A 24945-nucleotide genomic window follows, 5' to 3' on the forward strand; every position below is an offset into this window, starting at 1 on the left:
CCTGAGCTCAGCCAGAACTGGGCCATCTCATTTTACTGGTGCCTGCTGAGTTTTTTGCAGTTGCTAAGATACTGCTGTTATAATAACCATCAATCTTTGGAGTACTGCTATTAAATTACATTATACAATTGACTGCTAATGTTGTTTTGCGTGTGGTTCTGAACACATATCCTTTTACACAAGCTCACACATATGCACACATTTACAGATCCAACTCCACCGCCTTACAGTAGCCATTGCTGCTTTTCTTGCCACAAGAGGGAGCTGGACACTGGCGTCCATTCATCTGTCCGCTGTGAGGGAGAGAAAGGCATGAACTCCCATGGGTGTCTGTGCATTGACCGGACATCTTCTGTCTGTGCTGCTGAGCTCCACACAGACTCTTGTTTTCGTAGAGAGGTCTGGAGCAGAGATTAGAATAGTGCTTCTGTTCTCTGCTCTGATATAATTCTTTTGAACATCAGTCAGAGAGGAATAAAAGGATCAACAAAAAGTTAGTGTTAGACCCTAACCTTGAACCCTTAACCTAAACTTAAAACATGTCTTGAACCTCAAACTTTAACGATGTATGCTCTTGTCCTCATGAGGAAAAGAAGTCCCCATAATGTCACTGTGTGGACAGATTTAGGTCCATACAATATGAGTAATACCTGCCTCCCAACCCCCTCCTCACCCGTCCCTGAAACCAGCCGAAGAGTTCATACACCAACTTCACGATCTAGGCCAAGCAGACATAGAACCAAATGGGACCTGAGAAGTTACATGGAACCATCTTAAAAGCTCATTTTTTAAGCACAAAGGGTGTAATACCCTATATTTTACCCTAGACAATTCTTTTTTTAAATTGTAAAAAAAAAGTGAAATAATAATCATTGCAATCAATCAGTCAGTCAGATACTTATAGCATGCTGCTTATTCAAAGTTGTACTTGCACATATTTATGTTGCATATAATATCAAATTGGGACTCTTGCAAAAAAAAAAGAATATTATAAAAATTGGTCAAAACATCCAGAATTTTAGTCCGTAGGTTGTATCAAGCTCCAAAAAACACTGGAGCCTACAATAACCATAATTCAATTCAGCAGTGTTTTTCATTAGAACTTCCGCGAATTTCTAAAGCTGATTTATGAAAGTCTCAACCTCAAACTGAGATTACCTTGATTACATCATAAATATTTATCGGCAAGATCGGTGGAGTAGCCCTTTTTTCGTTCGCTGCCTTGATTTCTCGTAAAGAGAAATGGGTCCGCTTTTTGTTCTTTTGGATGCAACAAGGAGACAGAAACACACCAGGAAGGTTATGGGCTTTTGCTTGGAAAATATGTGTCAGTGTGTCAGCACACTGCAGTGGGAAAACGTTTGTCTTACACAATATTTTCCATTGTCGTACCTCAATTGACAGGCAAAAAATAGCCAGTAATTTCTCCAAAGCTTGTGAACAACTGACAGTCACAGTAGAATAGCCACAGGCCTCCTTGGGTTTAAACCGCTGTTTGTGAAACAATCTTTGTTAATACGTTTCTGGATTCAATAAGACACAGATAATTGGAACAGATTGAGAAATCATCAAGACATCTGCAGGCCTGTCTCTACCTTCATGCAGCTCTGCCCAACCTGCTCCATTTTCGAGAGTTATTTTGTCAACATGTCCTCATCAAAGTGTGTCTATCCAATCAGACAGATGGGGGCTGGGGGGCTGGGGGGGGGGGACTTGGACGACGGCCGGTTTGGCTGCCACACACACACACACACACTCACACAAGCCAGACACTGCACAATGATGGCTTGCTTAATGGGCAGTGGGCACTTCATTAGAAATGGAGCAACACAATGATTTAGATAGATAAATAGATCGATAGATAGAATTGGTCTGATTGATCAGATCTCCTCACATGTTGAATGTGATAATTGGCATTTAGCTAATTGGCATTAAGCGAGTTTGGCGAGCAGGCTTTGGCTACTTTCCCTTGAAAGTTGTTGTTTTCAGCTGTTCCTCGACAGTTTTCAATTCACATTGGCCAAAACATAGTCCAACCTTGTACTTTGACGTGGTCTTGTCTTGTCTCCAGGGCCTTAATGAAGGACTGTGTGTGTGCATGCATTTCTCATATTGGCTGAAATCGGCTGGATCAGCTGCACCGTATGGATCTGCCATTTAGCCAGAGTTTCCCTTATTGCGTCCAGCTTTTTGTTGATAATCGCTCTGTCTTCTGCAGTCTGAATCGCTTGTTTTTGACAGAGGGAGTGTATCCACTGAGGTGACTAAGCTTCTGATTGCTTCATGACACAAATCCAGAGTTTTTATTGACCATAATGTCACAATCAGAGTGTCAATAATTGTTGTCATGAGCCCAGTCGGGAGCAGAAGACGTTACTATTGGACTTAAGACAGGGATATAATGATGAAGAAACACTGGAATTGCTGGTCCACAATAATCATGATTCCCTTGACCAGACAAATCATTGTCTGCATCATAATATTTTTGCAGCAATGGTACTAGCCTGCACTGAAGTGCTCACACAATAATATAATATTAAGCCAAGGTGTAAGTTTATAGCATGCAGGCCTACAAATTGGGGAGGTCATGGTTACATAAAAAATTAAATTTGAGGAAATGAAGAAGAATGACTGATTGTGGCTCCTGACAACATTGAGTACAATGGTTATCTCTGTATCAATAGCCTTAAATGTTAAAGACAGAAGGAGAGTTTTATTTGAGATGAATGACTTGATTTAAAGAGGAGGACTATTTTCGTGAGGGAGGACAAAGATTCACATTGTAGGTTTAAGTAATAGCGGATGTATGAAATTGTGAAATGACAAAAAGTGCTGCAAAACTAAAACCAAATCTGTATTTTGTCAGTTGTTAATGTGGACCCCAGCAACAGAAGTCCAGTAATTTTAGGAAACCTTCAGTCCAAAATCCACCAAGGTGAGAAAAGTGAAAAGATGAGAGTAATATCAAAATCATTGGCCACTGTAGGCAAGTGAATCTAGTAAGCGAAGGACACGGTCGAGAAACCAAGAGTGAATATCTGAGGGCCTTTCAAGAAGAAGAAAAAAGGATGGAAATCTGAAAACCTGATCTGGGAAAAAAAAAATCTTGACGGACCAAACGGAACAGTTGAGAATACACGACACAAAAACAGATGTCAGCATAAATTGTTTGGAGTATGAAGTTGCCCTTTTACTTGTTGCTTGAAGTAGTGAGATCTATTTTTAGTTAATACCGTTTGGTTTCAGGAAAGTTCTGGCTTGTCCTTTCAAGGCAAAAGAGTCGGCCTGTTCCATTAGTCTGTGGCCCTTGAACTGTGATGTGGACTATCCAAAGCCAGAGGGAGAAACAATCATCCCATTAGAGAAAAGGCTGAAGGTTAGGTGTCGCTGCCTGTGGGTCTGGAGATGCAGTGGCTTGTAAAATATTTGTAATTAATGTATGTTTACATGTTTATCCAAACACATCTCACATCGACATGATCCTCACAATTAAGATTTCTGCAACAAGACCCCTGCAAAGCACCGGAAATACTGGATTGGATCCTGTTTATTAGTAATTACGGCTTGCAGTTATTGCATTTTTTTCATAGATGTTCTGATTTTATCAAAAGCTCCCTCTATGCTTCAAAGACATGACTCTCTGAAAATAAAGGCATAAATCTAATATTGTACAGGATATGAATGGGTTCAATATCTCAGATGCAGTCTGTTGTTATCATTCATTTGTTTTAAATCCTTTTAGGCTCATCCTGTTTTCACAGAGATATTTCCCAGATCTACCCGCATCTGGTATATCATTGTAGATATGTTTGTGTGTCTCGGTCTTTCTCGTCGGTGTGTGCAACCCCCCGCCTGTCTCTCTAACCGCTCGGCTATCTCTTCTTCCTGCCTCGCTGCATTCATTTCTGTCTGTCTGGTTCTGTTTGAAAGTGCCCTTTACACGTCAGTAGTGAGGCGGGTGGTGGGTGGATGGGCTGGGGGGGGTTGTCCATTGCTCTAACTAGGTCAGTGAAGACACACCCCTCTCTCCCCTTGCCGTGCCCCTGCTCCCCCTTCTGTCGCCCTTCTCTCCCTTTTTCCCTCTGCTCCCCACTGTGACGCAATGCAGACTCTCTGCTCAGGCCTCCTCTTTCTCCTCTATTACCTCCTGAATCTGAAAAGCACACAGTGCCGTCTCCCACTTGGCTGATGACAGTGATACATCCTCTAAATCAGCATTAGGCAAACACGCTTCAGCAGAACAGAGACAACTTGCACTTTGACAAATGTTGGTGAAATTGACTGAATCCGCTCCACCGTATGGATCTGCCATTTAGCCAGAGTTTCACTGATTGCGTCCAGCTTTTTGTTTTGATGTAGGATTACATAATGCCTCAGCATTGCACAATGTTTGTGTGTGTTTGTAAATCTGTGATCAGGCACTTTCACATTTGGAGTGGCAGTGAAGTGCCGCCATCAGAAATTGTGTCACTGTTACTATTCAACAGCTTTGGCAACAAACTTTTTGTAAAGACTCCTCCTGTGTGCAGATGTGAGTGTACGTGTGTGTGTGTGTGTGTGTGTGTGTGTGTGTGTGTGTGTGGAGGGGGGTTTCAGAGATGATAACAATCCCTGCATTCATCTGCAGTTTTTCAAACCCCCATCAAATACTAGACTTGTGACTTATCATGTGTGTGCACAGTCCTTTGCTAATAATGACTCAAATTATGAAATATGCATGCTAAAGAGCAAACTCCAAGTATTACATAAGCCCTACACGCTGTACCACAATCCCAACACTAGATGGCTCTGTTTATATTGGCCATGCTGCGATGAGTCATCTAGGTGGTTATATATATGAACTGAAAACTAAATGACCAAGCCTCACCCATGCTTGATCCTCAAATGCAATGTGGGCATCTCAGGAAACATCTGAGGTGAGATATGAGGAGCCAATGTGTTTTGTATGTGTAGAACAGATAAAAGCAAGAGGCAGGAAATTGGGGTTGTGAATATTATGAACGTGTTCTGAAACTAGATGAGGGCTGCACGACACGTGTGTGAAAGTGTGAAGTGTGAAAGTGACGTATCATTTATGAACATGAAGTGAGCATCACAAAAGCAACCGTTTGCAAATTCATTCTTGCCTTATTACATCATTTGAGGAAGTGATTTGAGGATTGAAAATAAAAATTGCTCCGGTGTTGCATGGAATGAAAGAGAATAGAGGATCTGAGGGAATATGGAAGGACAAAAGAAAATAGGAGGATGAAAGATGAGTGTATGGGTGTCCTACATCAAATGTGGGTCATCAGGCCAAAGATGGAGGAAGCAAGACATACAATGCATTAGCGAGAATAATAATCAATGTTGACGAATATGTGTAAGACACTGGAATAACTTCACTGTTTTTCGCTGGCTTTATTCACTGTGGATAGAAACATCTCAGTGTTCTCAGCTTCCATGTGTGACTGCATATGTATGTGGCACATACATCCCAGTGTGTATGTGTCCATTCACACTCCCCAATAGGTGTAACTGGGTCAGTTTCACGTGGCAAAGGCGTCGATTCACACACGGGAGATAAACACTGCCCAGTTGCCGTGGCAACCATCTTTTACTCTTACCACATCTTTGCATGTCACATATTTGTGTTTGCATCAGATTTCTATGATGATGTTGACACAGACAAATAAATGCTGCACAATTTATTTTTTCCACACTGAGGCAAATATGTACTTTAAAGCCCAGTGCTGTCATTTATGATTATGAATAGGTTCGCCCTTCAATCAGTCATGTGTGTCAGTTGTTTTGAAAATGTATTACCTTTATTAAAGTTTGAGTACTGTGAACCTGTCAGCACCACATAGTCCTTCCTCTATTCAGGCGTTTATGGGAGTGGACGTTTTTCTGCGAGGAACAAAGGAGCAGGGGTGTAGAAAGGTGGGGGAAAGGACGAGGGAGACAGAGAGAGAGATTTACTGCAGATTGTGTTTGTCAAGACAAGTCTAGACATACTATAGAAATTCAAAGATAGGTTTAACTATGTGTCAGCGTGTTCCACTCAAACAGCCATAAAGAACATTTTCTCGAAGACCTGCAAGCCTGAGCAACATGTAAGACGGATACATCCCGTTTAAACGACAGTGGGTGTTTAGAGAAGTGGAGTTCTGATAAGAGGGTTGCTAGTTTGATTCGTGTGACTATTTGTACAGGGGTTGAAAAAGAGAAGAACCGATCTTCCACTGTTCAGCTTCGAACAGGCACTAAGTGTCCAGGTGCATTAACACTGAAATACAATGCAAATATGAGGATTCAATTCTAACTGTAATTCTGTAATTGTGTTTGTAGATATTGGTAAGTATATGTTTTAATTATGAAGAATTTATCGGGTTTGTTTAGATGCGTTTGATGGACAATGACCAAACAAAATTCATCATAATCACTCATCTCAAACCAGCAAGAAGAGCTCAGAGAGAGAGAGAGAGAAAGAGTAAAAAAAAAGATATACATAAATCTCTTGTGTAAAAAAACAACACAGAACTGTTTATGTAGGATCAATCGTTAAGAAAAAGAATATTTCAAGGTTATCCAAGAAGAGTTTAATCAAGGGCAACTCTGTTTGATTGTTTTTTCAAGTATCTGGTCTACTTCAAGACAACAATCAAGTCCTGTTGCCCTCAATTCAACTTGTCTTTGATACACATGATCTGGAAATCTTCACAGGCAAGTTCTCAGGGCCATTTAGGACCAGAAAATTATCATTTCACTACCGTGCAGTGGTCAGGGCTTTGGCTCAGGTTGAAAGATAAACATGAAAATGATTATCAACGACGGTGTGACTCTCACATACTTCCTCCTCCACAGAGTACGTTCAGGTTTACTTGATTAATCAGCGCAAGTTGTACAGAGAAACTAAATGTCCAGAGTTTGGCACGAGGTTCATTTTCCAAAATGTAACTGAGTGTTAGTCAGACCAAGGACACTATTAAAATATATGTTTATGCTTTCCCTGCAAGGCACGTGAGATAAAGACGTGCAAAGGCCCGCTGACATAAATCTGTAACTAATGACCTGTGATTGAACTTGTATCTTATTCATTCTGCAGAGTTATCGCACTCAAGACCTGTGCACTTTATAAAAAAAAAATCTAATGATAAGGAGAAACGAAATTGAAGATGAACCAGATGTGCTCGAGTGTAGAGAGGCAACAGGGGAAACATGAAGAAAAAAAAACAAGGAGATGAGGTGGAGTTGAGTGGAGGAGGAGGAGTAGATCGTGACAGGAGGGAACAGTACTTGTACTCTTTCTGACATACTGACCTAGTGATGCAGCAGAGCTCACAGCTCCAGATTACAGAGCAAAGGCTGTAGGGAGGGAGTGAGAGGGATTAATGGAGACTTCAGAGAGGAGAAAACAGAGAGATTAACCGAATGAGGAAAGAGGGAGTGGGGGGATTACAGCTCTATGGATGGCAGGAGCCGGAAATAATCTCAGCAAGCTGACTGGCACAGCCCAGTACATGTGTACGCGTACGTGCATGTGTGCCTTGCTGCCTTTTTGTGGACGTGACGCACAAACTAGCAGAATTTAGGAAAAGTGAAAGGAAATGAAGTGGTGAACATTACGTGTGTGACAGATGCACTTTAATTCAAGCCTGTTCACATATACGAATGCATGCAAACGTTCTTCAATATGCCGTGTGAGAAACTCGACTGGAATGCTAAGGCAGCGAGGCCGGCCATGGGGCCCCACTGAAACCATGTGCGGCCAATCAGTTATAGTTGGTCCCTCATCCCTACAAAGACTCTTTGATGTGAGCGAGGCCTTTAAATTCAACCCTGGGGAGTCACAAGGCAACACTGGCTTTTGATCTGAGTCAGGAGAAACCTTAGTCCATGGCTAACAACAAGGTGTTGACATTCAAAAGAGTCAGTGGTGCTCATTGTGGGCTGGGAGCCTCTGAAAAGCAGCTTTTATATGAATATGCATGTGATGCTTCTAGAGTTGGAGGACATTTTCGGAAGATTGTGTACCTGTCTAATGTAACACTCAACCCAAAGCTCCCGTCCCATATTTTCTCGTGCACATTAATCAAAGAGATACGTCTTGGTGGAATTTTATCCATCAATGCTACATTTTAAAAATATATATCTTTTTGCTGTGCGTTATACCTCAAAGAGCCTAAAATGATCCTGGGAGGTTTGACCTGGAAAGATATCCCTAGGCTTCTCTGCAGACAGATCATCTCTATCCTTCACTGGCTCCACTGACCTGCCACTTTAAATCTCTGTGTTGCTTCGGCTACTTCTTATCTATACTTGGGAGGACTCAAGGCGTCGTGGACATGGGCTGTTTTACCTCCCTGTGTGTGCTGCAGCTCTGCAGGAGGTCACAAGGTCTATGATGTAAATATCCGCCCATTTATGTATAATTTCTGCCAGCCTCCCACATCTGCTCCCTCATCCTGTTATGCTGCTGCTGGCAGCCTTTCAAGATCTCCCGCGAATGTAAGCTCTCCTTCTTCTTTGCCTCTTCTTTCTTCTTACTTTATCATGAGGCAACAAAATGTCTGCCATATACGAAGCCATGCCGAAGACCTCCTCCTCCTTCTCCTCGTCCTCCTCCCATTCCCTCGCGCCCTCTCTTTGCTCTGCTGTCTAAACGAGTTGCACAGCGGTTATGTAACAGCTAAGGTCAAAGTGTCACTGCCGTTGTCAAGGGAGACATAGAACAGAGAGGCTTTAGGGGAGATGTGTACGGGGCGAGAGAGAAAGAGGGAGAAAACAGCAGACACAAATGACAAAGAACAACATTTTTTTGCAGGAAATGCGTGCAAAAATAAGGATTCCAACCTGTGTGCATGAACAGAAACAACGAAACTGTTATGATATACTTGACTTTGGCTGACATGAAGGAGACAAAGGAGCATACAAATAAAGCATTACGTATGAAAAACAAGGAAGTGGCAGAGGGAAAGGGTTTGGAGAGGAAACAACAAAATAATGTGACTCCCTGTGTGTGTAGGGGTGTGTGTGCGTGTGTGTGTGTGTGTGTGTTAGACACAGAAAAATAATCTGTGACTGCTCTGTGATCGCCTGTTCCACTAACCTAGTTTGAGTAATCTCTGCCTTCATGCGGTTTCATAACATTGCTGCGAGAACATTGCATCATAAGGCCAACAGCTACAGACCCCCCCCACCCCCCCCTGCACCACCCACCAACACTGTCCCGAGCGCACAGATTTACATAGGGACGTCAATCCCTTTTCATTCACAGATTAAACCGGCAACGATGAGCTGAGAACATCATCACATTTAAAAAGCACTAAATAGCCAAAGACATGACACATATGAGCAAAAAGAAAAATGAGAAAGGCCAAACTGTGCGGCTAACGTGTAAAGTAACTGAGATGCAAATTTGACGGCATCCTCGCTGTAATGCTGACTGTACTTTAGTGTCCAGTACATAAATGTGACCATTAAAAAAAAGGACCCAGACTGCTGTGAGTCAAAAATTGCGAGGTCACTGTAAATTGAAAGTTGGCGAGCATCACAGAGGAGAAAGCAACTGGGGATATTTTCCAGCCTATTCTTCCTGGTGCAGAGGAGTGTACAACCAGGGACAAAGCTCATCCGAGTGCACAAGCTCAAATAAATATTTTACAGGTCCACGGTCACTGCGGTAGCACCGTGTGGTGTTTTATTGTACTGTAAATAAAATTCACTCTTTTAATTTCCTGTTTCTTGGAAAAAAATGTGTTTTCTCTTTGTTAACTGCGCACGGTTGTGGGAGTACAATACAAACTGTTTGAGGAACAAGAAACAGGAGAGAAATTGTGTCTGCTTGCATTAATGTTTTGGATGTTGCAGTTCAAGTCGGATGAAGGGGTGTGGGGGGGATTGGGTTCTGCTGGGGCTGCGGTGATTATCGATGAACTGATTGATCGATTATCAACGATTCAAATTCTGTTTTTTGAGAGATTTCTGGAAGACTGTTGTTGAAGTGATTACATAAAGTCATCCAAGACAACACGATAAGGCTAAATATAGAACACCGGGTGAACAATAGGTTGCCAACTCCGTGGCAAAAAACAAAGAACCTGTTCAACAGCTTCTTCCCGCTCGTTCTTCTCTTTAATTCCAGTGACACCTAATCAAAGTATGAGTCCTAATGACAGGATGACGAGGCCTCCTCCTGCACTGTCACGTCGCAGGGAAGTGGGACAGGGGCAGTTCACACCTCAATAGAAAAAGATACTGCGAGTTTAATCGCCTTCCCGTCGCCTCGTGGACGTGATCGTGTTTACTTCTGAGTGAAGAGGAAGTCACGTGCGGCGGCGGCGCGGTCGGCCATTAGCCCCGGCCACCTTAAGCTCGCTCCCGACGGACGGCGCGCCCCCGCGAGTGGTGTGAGAGAGGAGCCGTCGGCGGTGAGATCATGTGCGAGTCCACGCTCGGAGAAAGTAGGTTAGCAGGGTAGACTGAGAGGAAGAGAATCACAGCGAGAGGCAGCGGGGGGGTCTCGACGAGCACCGTGGGACGATTCCGTCAAGCAAAAAAAAGAAAAGACAAAAGTTGAGCCAAATCCATTCGCCACTGCGCCGAGACGGTGACGATGCGACCCAAGGCGACTTCCTTCACTTTTTCTATTCTGCTCGGACTTGACCGGGCGACCGAGGAGAAGACTTGCGGGTAGTAGTCGTTGTTGTTTATCTTTCTTTCCTCTGCACACCTCCCTTCTCTCTGTCGGGCCGTGCTCTACGAGAGCTGTCTGCAGCCGGCACCAAGTTCCTGTCGCCGGGTCAGCCCCGGCTCCTCCAACCTGTCAGCCCCTCGAACCACATGTAGCCGAGTCCTCTGCGCCCCCCTGCCCAGAGCAACGACGACGACAAAATGAGGGGTGAGTGGATTCATTTCATGTATTATGTCACAGTTGACACCTCGCAGCGTCCCGTTCCCTCCGTTTGGACGCTGTGGAGCGGCCACACGTGTGCGCATGAATCCCTCATGACTGGATCAACGGCGCGCGGAGCCCGAGGCTGCCGCCGCTCCACTGTGAAGTTCAGACGCGGAGCCACAGTGGTCGTGGTCGTTGTTCGTCGTGTTTTTTTGTTGTTGATTTTATCAGAGAAAAGTGTCACTGCGGAAGAGAAAATGTGTTGTTGTTGTTGTTGTTTTATTTTGAAGAAGAAATGTGTCACATTTCACCTGCGAGTGCTTCTGCGAGTTCTGCCAGAGGATCCATGTTTGACTTATGCAATGGGGGAGGGAGGGGGCGGGGCATGAGGGCAGGTTGTTGTTAACCAAAACTAGAATTATGTAATCGGGTTTATCGGGTTTCTCCATCGGATGAATTACAAACTACAAGGATAAACTGTTCCGCACCATTTCCATTAACAGACTGATTCGCCTCTTTTTTTCTGGCATTCTTTTCATTATCCAATTTAGTTATATTTAAATATAGATTTTTTTTTCATTTATTTTTTATAAAATAGTTCTGAAGATGTGGGCAAACTTTTTTTCATTTTCATTGCACCAGTGATTTTAAAGGTTGAGTGTGCGCAGTGGCGGAGCTGTTGTTGTGATGCGCTGTCTGATGCCAGCATGGCCGACTGCGCGAGTGCACAGAGGGAGAGGGACCTGGCTGTTCCACTGACCTAGTTATGTCACCGAGCATTATACAGCCACCGCAGCGGCGGGAGGGGGAGCGGCTCCGGGAAGCGCCGCGCCGCCTGATGTGCACCGCTACGTGCGGTTGGAGGGCTCGGTGACGGGGGTCCGACAACTGGCTGGACTTGAACTTGGGCAGTGGGGCAACAACAGATGGATGTTATTGATTACTAGATGCCAGAAAAATATGGATTTTAAAAAATCATTGGAAAAATAAGCATCAAATGTAATGTAGGCAACGGGAAAATCACATTTATCTGGAATATTTCTATTTCTATTCTGGAAAAGACATGTTTTCTTCATTGGCATCATGGCTGTAGCCTCCCAAAATATGAAGTAAACCTAATCAGATTTTACTGTTTACTAAGCAATCAATCAAACGACCAATCGACCAATCAATGAGTACTTTTCAGTGTAGTCAAACAGTAGTTTAGTTTAGTTTGGCTCATCTCTCCTGTTGCATTTCTGGGTCTTTGGTCCGATTTGAGGCCAATATCAGTCTTTTGTTGTGCAGAAAAGGAGATGGCAAAAGTTTTGCTTTGATTGGGGAGGAAAGAGATTCAATTTTGCACTAAAAAGGGGGAGGGGTTGGGGGAGGGAGGGAGAAGCAGAGGGGGCCTCTGGTGGAGGGAGGTCCCCCTCTCTGGCAGGATATCCATATCCAAAAGGTAAACAAACCGCAGGCCTTTCTCAGCCCGTAGCTCTGAAAATGTGGGTTAGTCACTTAACATATTGTTTCCTCTCGAGAAAAGTCTGTCAGCATTTAAAAAAAAATACATTTTGCATACGCTCGTGCGTATTTGCAATCACAGTCACTTTTGTCCAAATTTGGTAGAGTCATCGCAGACGTTTTGGCACAATGACAGACCATTAGTGGGTTTGTGATGTCTGGACCTCTGACACTTCCTGCGCTCCGCTGCACTCAACAGAAGAGTGCACTTTGTTTACTACGTGTACACACGGCGAGAGATCATGAGACTCATGTCACACACCGACACCCACTGGAAGAGGCATATGGAATTCTTAGCTCTCTAATGCCCCACTCCCCTCTGTGGGCCTCAACTTGGCCTCCACTGGTATTTGCGTCGTTTAAAATAGAGCCAATTCATTTGCACTCACTGGCTGACGGCCGGACTGTATCTATGCGTTTAGTGATGGGTCTCACCACCATTGTTTTGTTAATGTAAAAGCATCCTCAAAGAGTGAAATCAGTAAGTTGCCGTTGCCATTCTGGATTCTGTCAAAGTGTGAGAATAAACAAGGTTTTGTCATGTATCGGAAAATAAAATGAGGTGAATCAGATAATGTGGGAATTCAAATGAAATGGAAAATCACTCCCATAGTTGGTGGAGGATTTCTAAAGAGGAAGAGAGAACAAGGACAACCGCATTGGATTTTTGTGATAGAGCGCTTCACTGAGTTTTAAGCCTACACCCAACTGAGGCATGACACAACAAGTGCTTCAGCATTGAGGGCTCAAGCACACAGTGCCCCCACTTCCGTGCTCATGTCTTCTTAGGAGCAGGTAATTAAATATTAAAAGACAACACTGAGCCCTGAGACAGTCTATCGCTTGTGGCCAGTTCGTCGTCTGCACAATATCGTGACTCACGTAATAAGCAAACACACGACAACCTGCACTTGATTAAACCCGTCTCTGAAATTTGAAACGGAGAAGTGGCCTGGGGAAGGATCTTTGCACATATGGGACTGTGCACATGTGGAGGGTCAAAATGAATTGTTCTCGTCGTCACACTACTGATATACTGACTGTTCGACAGGAGGCTGCTGAGAATTATTGACTATTTCACATTAGATACAGAGAATTGAAAAGTTGGAAGCACAAAGTCAGTGATTTTTTTTTCTTCTCCCTGCCTCTCGCTGCCCCAACCCCACTGAATAAGGCTTTTCAGAGATAACACTGTTACACATTTAGTTGGCTGATAAACACACTGGGGCCAGTGTGTTTGCAGCTGAGCTCATAAAGTGTCTCTTCCCAGTTTATTGTGAAAAAGGCTTTGGGTGTGCCACACAAAAGTTTCAGCACTACTACTCAATCCCCTTTCTTTGTTTTCAATTTGCGTAATTGCACATCATTCAATTCATTTCCTGCTGACAATTTTTAAAAAGTTAACGTGTCAGTGGGTGATAGATGTAAAGAGCTACACGTAGTCTTCATGTATCATGTTAGCAAAAAAAAAAGCAGAACTGGTGTTGATCTTCTTGGAATACCAGCTCTCTCTGGAGGGCTAAAGGTCAGATGCCTCAGACTGGTGTTTTAGCACAGGTCAACAATGATATTCAGGGTTAAAGGTAAATGTTGCTTTAAAGTTAGTGGGGCCCCTGCTGCTGCAGTTATTAGTTGAATTAGTCGTGTTTGTTTAGTAGGTTTGTTTTCATTGGGTGTTTCCCTAAAAACAATTAGTTAATGAATTGATTAGTCAATACACATAATAGTAATCGGCACCTTTTTAGATAATCGTTTATGTCACTGTTGAGGGAAAAATACAGAAATCACACTGGTTCTACTTCTGAAATGTGCATATAAGATGATCATGAATTACTGAAATAATTGCAGCCCTAGTTGCAGTCTCCTAGTCTGGGCTGGTTTAGTGAAGCATTCGATGTATCCCTGCTAACTCTTTGCACGTATTCATTATTTTTGTGTAGATAATTGGTTTAACTGCGTGGCGGTAATTTTTTAATTCGTTAGGTTAAAGACGGTGAAATTACGTTAAATGGTCGGGGAGATGAACCCTGGTTTGTGTCCGGATATCTGCAGAGAGTCAGAGGAGAGGAGTGAGAAAGCATGTATGTGTGGTTGAAGCAACAGGGGTGGGTGGCTGGGCATCTGTGAAATTCTGGCTCTCAGGACAGGACAAGAATAGATTGGGCCGATGCAGAAGCTCAATGTCAAAGGGGGGGGGGGGGGGGGGTGAAGAGCTGACATTGAAGTCCAGAGTTTGTCTGCTTTGAGTGAACTGTAGCTGGGGGCTGTTATTGTCCACACTAAGTATGGTTTCATAGCACAATGTGTAATTATTGCATAGAAATCAGTACAAACAGAAATAGACTCAAATCACTTGTGACTTGTGTATTAACTGAACAGGTAAATGCAGTTTTTCTAGGATAATTATCGCGGCCTCTCTTGTTTCACTCTGCTGTTATGTAAAAGAGACAATTTTCTAATGCAGCTTATGAGCCTTCAGGGAAATGTTTTACAGGGGAAGTTCAACTCCTCCTTAAAACTGGTCTGCGGAGAGATGGGATTGCGCCTGCCTCCCTCCTCCCTCTCCCCCTGCAGTGGGAAAGTGTGTCAGTAGGACAGAATGTCCACATGAGCTGACAGGCCAAGCGGCCGACTGGCGGATGACTCGCCCAATACCAAGGAGGCTGGGGCGGCACTCAGCCAGTGGGAAAGGGAGCGTCTGCGAAAGGGCGGGGTGTCGGTGTTGCTAGAGTGAGCGCTGAATGAATGTTGTGAGGAATGCTCACAGACAGGAGTTATATAATCAAGAGATATGGGAGGGGTGGAGGGAAGGGGAACCTGAGAGAGAAAAAGAGGAAGGCATGGAGGGAGGGAGGGGGAAGAGGGAGATATTTTTCCATTGCATGCCTGCAGCTGCCCTGATCAGTTGGAGTATTTTAGTAACAGTTTCAGAGCAGAGACAGCCAACGATGTCGTTAAAGGGGAGAAGGAGGTGGAAAGTTGTGTTTTCCAGTACCTAAGAGTGCAACAATTCCCTCTCAATCACTCAAGTGGTTTTCCACACGTCGTCCCAACAGGACAGCAGATGTACAAAATACTGATTTTGGTAAATCATACAGCGAGACTAAGAAGCAGAGTATTTTATGATATATCTGTTGTTGTTGTTGCTTATTCCCTTGATCAAGAAAGAAGGAGTCTGTGTGTAGTTGTCATATGTGCAAGTATCATGTGATTCCCTTTCTGTTTGTGTACTCTGTTCCCTCATGGGGGCCACATGAAGTTTGCATACAGACACAGTTCACGGCAAGTTATCTTCTCTTGTGCTTATTGAGGTAGTTTGTCTGACAGGTTTGTCAGCAATAAAGAAGATAAAAAATGATTTGACTTCTGCAGTGAAAGGTTTCTAAAGCGGGTTAATAGTTTTCTAATAATTATAATAAAATTTGTAAAGACAATTTGTTTTGTCCTTCCTTTAATGTTTTATATTTACAAATCGGAGAACAAAGGGTCGTATGAAAAGCCTCCAGATGAAAGTAAATCCTGCTTTTTGCGAGCATGGGATTTACAGAAAGGCATTTGTGTCTGAAGCCTGTAACGTGAAATTCTTGATTCCAATCCGAAGCTCAAGGAGCTCCCAGAGAATGGGAGGTGAGGACAGGTGTAAGATAACTCATTAGATTTCAAATAGAATTGGTCAGTAGCCCTGCAGATGCATTTAGTGTCAGTTGGAGGGAGGAAATGGCTTTCTCGTTGGGCACAGAGCACACAGGGATACATTGGTCTGACTGTGACAAGATAAAAGCATGGGCAACCTTTTCAAGGACATCAGAAGATACAAAGAACCTACTGTTATTTTGCCAAGGTTTATAGCAGGAGAAAACACGATAGGACACAGAAGTGTCCTGCAAAAGAGAGAGGGAAACAAAAACCAAGCCTGAGACCATTTTCTCTTGTGCAGTTGGGGGATAAAAGGATGTCCGATTTTCATGATATGTTAATTGACAATTTGTCCAAAGCGCTAAAAAAACATGGAAAATATTAAGGGTTACAAAATAGAGTCTCTACGTCAAAGCCTTCACTCTACAAGTCTGATAAATATAAGAATCAGCTGTTTCCAAAGCCAGGCTCATGTCCAGGAGGATTTTAATCTCTTCAATTACAAATTGAGAACAGTTTTAGCATTGTATAGACGAGTGACAATAAAAGGAACACAAAATCGTGGATCAAATCGGTGGTTCAGACAAGTCCCACTGACTCCCAGGGTTATGCATTCACTGAATTAATGCCAAATATGGGCATCTGTGATAGTGTGTGTTGTTTCTGAAGGCAAATATCATGTTACTCAGTGTTGTTTGTGTTAGTTACTATCTTTTGGCAACAGTCACGAAGTCCCCACGAAGTTCACGAAGCAAATGTTGACCACTGACTTTCTAATTGTGATGTCCAGCTTATCTGACCTCTCTGTTGTTTCTGGTCCTGCAGCTCAGATCGAGGTCATCCCCTGTAAGATCTGTGGGGACAAGTCCTCAGGAATCCACTATGGTGTCATCACCTGCGAAGGCTGCAAGGTGAGAAGGACACAGAGGCTACTGAAGCTAAATTTAATCAACCTGTTTTATTTAAAGTGTGCAGTTGCTCATTTACATTATTTGTTTGTGCGTGTGTGTGTTTGTGGATGTCTAGGGTTTCTTTCGCCGCAGCCAGCAGAACAATGCCATGTACTCGTGTTCCCGCCAGAGGAACTGCCTGATCGACCGAACTAACCGTAACCGCTGCCAGCACTGCCGCCTACAGAAGTGTCTGGCTTTGGGCATGAGCAGAGACGGTAAACACAACACAGATCGTACTGCACTTCCTTTAACCATGACATTTTCATAAAAGTGAGACTTTTGACTCCCATATGGCAGGTTTAGTAGAGATATGTTTCTCCAGTGCAGCCCAGTGCGTGTGCCTTTAATTTAAAGCTCTCAGCATTAATGTTACACATCAGCTGTTGTAACTTGTTCGCTGCTTCTGTGGACTGCAGAGAGGAAAACAAATATGGTACATAGACTGAAGAGGTGATGAACTGTCATTACTCAAACTGGGTATAGGACCTGGAACATATAGTACTTAGGCAGATTAGGTGACAGAAAGAATCTATGTGAGCCAGGAATATCTTACAGTTAGATTGAGGTTGCAGCTGTAGAAAAATTGATGCAATATGTATTTTTTTTGTTGTTATCAAGATAAACATAACCCAGCTGTGCAGTCAGTAGTTACTCGTGGGATGAGGCTTCTGGTTTAATACAATCAAATGTGTTTTCTCTCTGCAGCTGTGAAGTTTGGTCGTATGTCAAAGAAGCAGCGCGACAGCCTCTATGCTGAAGTGCAGAAGCACCAGAAGTCCCAGGAGTGTGCGGGCTCCGGGAGTGAGGGCTCCACAGCGTTGTCCTTGCCCAGGGAGGACGGAGTCTGTGGAGGCAGTGGGGAGGACGGGGAAGAGGGCCTGAGTCGGTCCTACAGCTGCGGGGGCTCCAGCTCCACCCTCAGCGACCTGGACGACATCGCAGCTCTGCCCGACCTGTTTGATCTGCCGCTGACCCCCGAGGAGGCCAGCGAGTACTGCAGCCTGGAGCTGCTCGGCAGCACCGGGAACACCTCCAACTCATCGTCGTCGTCTTCTTCCTCCTCGTCTTTGTCCAATCAGAACTCCCCACAGCAGACCCTGCTGGACGGGGCAGACGGCAACGGGATTCAGCTCCTGCATACACACTCTCACACACATCCGCTGCTGGGACACACACACGCACTGCTGGACCATCTGCCTGATGACTGCTCAATAACAGACCTTGGTGAGTATTTACAATAAAGCCTTAGATCATTTCTGTAGTTTTCACTCTTCACTTAAACAAACAGTGTATCACAGGGTGTATTAGTGTCCACCCTAGGAACTTAAACATAATATTATTGCTCTCATTTCACTTCCTGCAAACTTAACACTTCTTTAAAATAGTTCACATCAGCTGTCTGAGCAGTTCAGTGACCATAAACCCTTTGTTTGGGAAACATTTACTGAAACTGTTTAGATTTTATAACAGATTGGAAGCTATCATAATTAATAAATCTATGAGTGATGACAGCATTTCTGTGGAAGAGAGAATAGCATTGGTAGGCTCTAGTGTTGGAAAAACTGCTGTACAAATGTAAGGTAGTGCTAATCTTTCCTTTTTTTCAAATGAACGTTATCTAACTACTGTCATTTATCAGAGAATTTCCAATAAATGATCAGGGGCCGATAAAGGGATGAGGGTGTTGTTGTATTTATTTTTTTATGAAGCAAAGGCATTTTCAGAGATGGTGTCTCTAGACACCTTGAGGAAGAATTAATTTGTATGTCATTTTACATCTTTATGGATGCTGGTAACATCATACTGCAGGGAGGCTTTGAAAGGGGCTCTGGTGACTATTTAAAAGAAGCGAGTAAATATTACGGCTTCTTGATTTAATGAGTGCAGAAGATGGTAACTTCTGTGGAAATAATATAATAAGCAGATGAGCCAGTAGCACTCACAGCAGAGCGTTGCAAAGCACTTAGTTCCCTATTCAAGATCACACTGCCATGATGTACCGTAAACAACATGCGAGCTACACCCTGCCGCTCTCTCTCTGTCTCTCCTGAAACCAAAAATAATCTTGAGTGAAATGACACTGATGTATGTGTGTATATGCTTATTTTTGTTTCACAGAACGCATCACTCAGAGTATCGTGAAGTCTCACTTGGAGACGTGTCAGTACAGCGCCGAAGACATGAAGAGATTCACCTGGGTACAATACACACCCGAGGAAACCCGTGCTTTTCAGAACAAGGTACTTAATGAAACCCAAAACTGCTGAGACTTCTGTTGTCACAATCATCTATAGCATCAATATTAACTCTATTGGACTAAAGTAAATGTTTTTAATTCAGGTGGAGGTTAGATTTCTATAACTGAAAATATAAATATGTTGTTACCTTTTAGGTGAGTGCATCGCTATATCTGATTATGTCTGTTTTGATTACGTCAGTCAGCTGAGTGGATGTGGCAGCAGTGTGCCCACCACATCACCAACGCCATCCAGTATGTGGTGGAGTTTGCCAAACGCATTGCTGGCTTCATGGACCTCTGCCAGAATGATCAGATTATACTGCTGAAAGCAGGTCAGTGCACAGTCCAAAGTACTTCCAATAAATACTTAATACTTCAACAAATGAATGAATTCCTGCAAAGTAAACCTACTCTGAAAATTGCTAACTCCAGTTCCTTCCTCTGTTTTGTCTCCAACCTTCTATCTTTGCCTTTTTGTTATTTTGCCATCTTTTCATTTGTTTTAATATATTACACACACAAACACACACACACTCCTGGTTTAAACTCTGGTGAGAACTGCATGATTCTGGAAACAAAAATTGCAATAAATTTCTGTATCTGCTCAACACCTATATATGTCACATAAAATACACATATTTTACTTTTTTTTTAACTCTGTAAATGTGTTGAACTGTTTTTTTTTTTTTTTTTAATCCTGATAATTTTAAATGGATGAAAAAATTTATTGTATATGCTGTGCGCCAATCTGGGTCAAAATTATTCACATTTTGTTGTCTGTTTTGTTCATGTTGGAGTATCTTGGACCTTCTCTGTCCCTCCCTCCTCCCTCGTCCTTCTTCTTCTTCCTTCTCCATCTCTCCATCTCTCTCTACATGTCTTTGCTTCTACCTGTGGCTGACCTTTCAGGCTGTCTGGAGGTCCTGCTGATACGTATGTGCCGAGCGTTCAACGTCAACAACAGCACCATATTCTTCAACGGAAAGTTTGCACCGGCTCAGTTCTTCAAAGCACTTGGTGAGGAACAGATTGGAATCTAGCTGTGCTAATAAACTCAGATAATTTACATTTTATTTAAGCATCTTATTCTTACGCCTTTTGAAAGCTGGAAAATCGTGTCCTTTTTTTCCACACGCACTGTGCACCAATTACTATCTATACAGTCCAAGCTGTGTACGAAAATGCCAGGCTCTCACTGTTCTCAATCCATTATTAACAGCTTAAAAAGAGATGCCTCTGCACTGACGAACACAACTCGTAATTTTTGAAATATCACAATAACATAACTGTGGTAATTCTTCTTAAAATTCTTTCTATTTTTTGACAGTCTTTTCAGTGTCATTCAAACAGCAGTTTGTTAAAGCTAAAACCGACTCTTTGAGGAGACATAACCGAACGTCTCCAGCTAAATGTTCCTTTACATTTCCAAAGAGATGTCTTGAGTCTCTTCTTCCACCAGCTACAAACCAACATATACGCCCCTAACGGAGGAAGTGAAAACAAACAGTATTATTTATTTACTTATGGTTTATTTGATGGGGACAGATAAAGTATTCATAGACTAACTGAGAACAGCTGTCCGATGCAAGCTTCACACTGTTTATAGCTGATGCTAATTTGCAATACATGTTCCCTAGAAGGGCTTTTATGAAAATATTAGATTACACAGAGAGATAAAAAAAATGATAAAACAGAGGAACAAAAAAGTGACCAATGTAAAATGAAGTACACATAAACACATTAGACTTTGGAAATGCAAATAAAATTAAACTCAATTTTTAGAAGTTGACTAATTAAATTATGGAAAATATCAGTCAGTACATTGGTTTGTCTTTGGGAGCTAACTTTTAAAAACATTTGTCTCTTGTTAAACATTGATGGCAGTAAGAAAAACAATTAGTCCTCATACTGATATCTCCTACATCAGTTGTCTAATTTAGCAGAACTATTGAAGTCTTCAGGCTGTCTATCTATTTATTTTTTGACTATTATTTTAACAATATTCTGTGTTTGTGTAGGTTGTGATGACCTGGTCAGTGCAGTGTTTGACCTTGGAAAAGGACTCTGTCGCCTACAGCTGTCTGATGAAGAGATGGCACTGTTGAGCGCTTCCGTCCTTTTAACCCCGGGTGATTATTCTTCTACCATTTCTCTGTCTCGCACCGCAAACACCTTCATGAACACGAACACCTTCAAGAGAAAGTGGCTATTATCCTGCACAATGATTGCGGTTCATTCAGCATGTCCTCTGTCCTTGCTAAATAAAACCATGCTGACATTCAAGAGGGACTAGGATGTCTCTTTTCAACATAAACATTCAACACAATATGTTTTTTGTTGTAGATAGCTCACACATGTAGGTTTTCCGTTTATTATTGCAGATTATTTCGCAGACTTTTAATGATTATCCATTGCAAGATTGGTCATTTCTCCTCACGTGGCATATCAGCAGTACATCTCAGCCCTTGTTTCTGAATTGCCAGGTTTAGAGTAGCAAAGTACATTTGTATACTCACTTAATGTAATTTTAAAAGGGGTTAGGGTTTGAATGAAAGTGTGCGGCCATAATAAAACATCCTAGGTTTGAATATTTCACACAGTGTGAAGGTCATATTATGTCAATCAAAAGCACACAGGGAAAAATTTTGTCTGATGCCATGGAGCAAGATGAGTTTAACAGCCTTAAAGATGAATGAACTAGGGAAATTGTATGTTAAAAATTCAAATTTTCTTTCCTGTAGATCGACCCTGGCTGACAGAAGGCCAAAAGGTTCAGAAACTCCAGGAGAGAGTCTACCTGGCTCTGCAGCACAGTCTACAGAAGAGCGGTGCTTCAGACGAAAAACTGGACAAGGTAAAGACAAGCAGCCACAACTCTTCTTTGACACGTACAGTTGTGTAACAGACTCTGAAATTTACCTTTGCCTCTCCTTCCCCACAGATGATGTCCAAGCTGCCCACAATGAAGTCTATCTGCAACCTCCACATTGATAAACTGGAGTTTTTCCGTTTGGTCCACCCAGAGACAGCCTACAATTTCCCACCACTGTACCGGGAAGTTTTTGGCAGCGAGATGTCTCTGCCGGACTCCACCAACAGCTAGACAGACAGATAGATAATTAAGAGACATGGAGAGAGTGTATTAGGAGGTAGGGAAGCAAAATGAGAGACAAAGAAGGATAGACATGTTGAAGCTCAACAACCAGCAGTTAAGAGACAATCCAGGACTTGTAATACTTTGTCTCCCATGATCCCAACATAGTCCTCCACTTTCCCAGCAGGCAAAAGCACCTTACACTAAAGACCACACATGCTTATGGTCCTCTGCATATTGTAGCATTAACAACAAGCGGATGGGCATCGTAATAATAACACAGCAGCCCACTTAGCATGTAACGTCTCCAAGCTCTAGCACTTGTTTAAGATCAGATCCACTGTGGATCACCAAAACAGTTATGAATGTACCTCATTGATAAGCACCAATGCACAAGCCAGAACCCAACAACCGTGAATGTATGATCCTGGCACTCTGAGACAGTTTCCTCACATCGTGTTGGAATGAAGTCATATTGATCAGCAAGTCTCTCTATTATTACAGCTCTCAGTCAATATTTCTCTCTATAATCGAGTATCTCACTATGGTACACATTTGTATTCATACAGACAATATATGACCATCACTTAGGGACCAAGATCATGAGTAATTTTTTTCTGATATGAAACCAACACGGATATGATATGACTCGTGGCTTAGGCTGACCTCCCTCGTCAGCTGAGAACCAGTCTCTCACACATTTAGACGGTGTTCGGTGCTGCCTTTTTGTAGGCTCTTGTAATGCAATGAGAAACCTCAGTCCCACACACCCCTTTCCTTGTAAATGCCACTTAGAGACAGGACAAAAAGAAATTATCTTTAATTTATATACACATTTATAAACAAATATTTTAAATAAGAATGTAAATAGATGACTATATTAGTATATGGAGAGAGTTAGAATGTGCGTTCAGTTCAGAGAGAGAGGGAGAGAAGAGTGGATGTTAAGATGTAAAAGGAAGAAAAACAAGACGGATGTGTGAGGATGGCTGATTTTTGGACTCAAAGCTTTTTCTGGAGTATTTTTCCTCTCTTTTGACAGTACTCTCAGGTTTCCATGGCAACAACCCCCTCTTGCCCTGACGGCAAACCAACTGGGTTAGGTGCGGTCATCAGGCAAGCAACGGGGTGGACACTTGTTGCTGATGCGACACAGCAGGGGAGGCAGTGTGCCCGAACAAAGGCAAAAGAAACCAAAAAACATTGCCGTCGTCTTGTATTTAAACTGAGAGCTTGCAGTTTGCACTGTGGCTGCCCCCCCTGCCTAAAGAGACAAGAGGACAAACAGGACACTACGGAGAAAGGAAAAAAAAGCAAGGCAAAAGATGACTTCATGAACTGTAAAATAAAAGGGGACACACAGGGTCTGCCCCCTTATTTCTAACCAGCAGTCAGAAAAGTAGGTGTAGTATAATAATCTTTCACTCATTATGTTTCAGTTGGTTAAAGGCCACGGCAACGCTGGTCCATGTATCATAAACCCTCCCTGCTGGTTGGAGAGACTGTATTATTTTGTACATTTGCTGTTCCTTTCCTTTAGTCCGAAACCCAGCACTTGTCCGAATACCAAGCACTTATACTTTCCTCTTTCTCACTGGACACTAGTCTAAGGCCAGACAGAGCTACCAGCTTCCCCCCTGAGTTGGGCCTCAATGCCAGTAAGACTCAACAGGTTTCAGTCCATCGAATTTATTATTTTGGTCTCTTATTCCACACCTGTCACATAATGTCGCCCATAACCGTTGAGGTTTTTCATGTACATAAGTAACACACTTTTTGAAGTATGTTATAGCATTGAGATAATGATAATGTCTTACTTGGGTTGCTGTGAAGTTCTTGAGCAGAGTCCGAGGACCTGCTGTTTGCCGCTCAGGGAGCCAGCTGTAATCTCTTGTCCCTTTATTACAAGTGTCGTCTTTTAGCCTTGTACTCCTCACACCTTTGCACCTAAGATGAGACCCATAACCATAATCACTGTGGACGTAAGTTCAATTTTTGTGAATGTTACTCACAAAGTGTCAAAGCCCTTCCTGTTTGCCCTAATATTTTAACATGAAATTTAAGAAAGAGAAATTTAAAAAAAATAAATATGTATCAGAGTTCAAAATGAATTTCATTATTGGGTTTAATGTTTCTTTTGCTGTGATTTTCATTGATTTGTCAGTCTTTTATCCACCTTTTTCTTACGTGTCTCCACTTTTGTCTTGTAAAGTCTTCGACCTATTTTTTTTAAATTGGAGAAAGATTAGGAAAGGTACAAACGATAAAAGAATAGTTTGTTTTCCTTCTCTTTCCCTGTATGACAAAATGTACCAGAGGTATATTACTAGTCCAAAAGTAACTGAGTCACACAGCTCGATATATATTGTTTTCCAATGGGATACCTTATGTGGTTTTAAGAATGTAATAAATTGTTTCTTTTTCTTTTGAAATGTTTCACTGAGTCTTATTTAATCTTTGGTTTAACTCTTGATGATCTCTTCAACCATCTGATCTCATATGCAGTGCATTCTGTAATCCTTCATGCCATTCACTTTAATTCTAACAAGTCTATTATTGATTTGTCAAATTTTTTTTATCAGTACCAATGAATATACACAAATTTTAAGCCTTTAATTTAAAACTCCAACCTTTTTCTGGT

General features: G+C 42.4%; 1 protein-coding gene and 1 long non-coding RNA gene across 2 annotated transcripts; one reads left to right on the top strand and one right to left on the bottom strand.

Annotated features, from left to right (window-relative positions):
- The first annotated feature begins 10182 nt into the window (after positions 1-10182).
- On the top strand, positions 10183-24736 carry rorcb (RAR-related orphan receptor C b). Its single transcript, XM_035633296.2, has 10 exons — positions 10183-10882; positions 16844-16929; positions 17045-17186; positions 17677-18195; positions 19090-19211; positions 19410-19542; positions 20120-20227; positions 21229-21339; positions 21952-22064; positions 22152-24736. The coding sequence occupies exons 1-10, from the start codon at positions 10876-10878 to the stop codon at positions 22311-22313; spliced, it is 1503 nt and encodes a 500-aa protein (XP_035489189.1). The 5' UTR covers positions 10183-10875; the 3' UTR covers positions 22314-24736.
- LOC118310387 lies at positions 19817-22255 on the bottom strand. Its single transcript, XR_004793775.2, has 2 exons — positions 22130-22255; positions 19817-21400 (listed from the first exon to the last, which is right to left on the bottom strand). It is a non-coding gene; the product is annotated as an uncharacterized LOC118310387 (long non-coding RNA).
- Positions 24737-24945: the final 209 nt, after the last annotated feature.

The sequence above is a fragment of the Scophthalmus maximus genome, chromosome 5, assembly GCF_022379125.1.
Source record: "Scophthalmus maximus strain ysfricsl-2021 chromosome 5, ASM2237912v1, whole genome shotgun sequence".
NCBI classification, from domain to species: Eukaryota; Metazoa; Chordata; class Actinopteri; order Pleuronectiformes; family Scophthalmidae; genus Scophthalmus; species Scophthalmus maximus.

What these genes read in the sequence shown, in the direction of transcription:
- rorcb (XM_035633296.2), top strand. An exon ending in TTTGGGCATGAGCAGAGACG is followed by an intron (nt 17,187 to 17,676) that starts GTAAACACAACA and finishes TTCTCTCTGCAG; the next exon opens with CTGTGAAGTTTGGTCGTATG. An exon ending in TTCCGTCCTTTTAACCCCGG is followed by an intron (nt 21,340 to 21,951) that starts GTGATTATTCTT and finishes TCTTTCCTGTAG; the next exon opens with ATCGACCCTGGCTGACAGAA.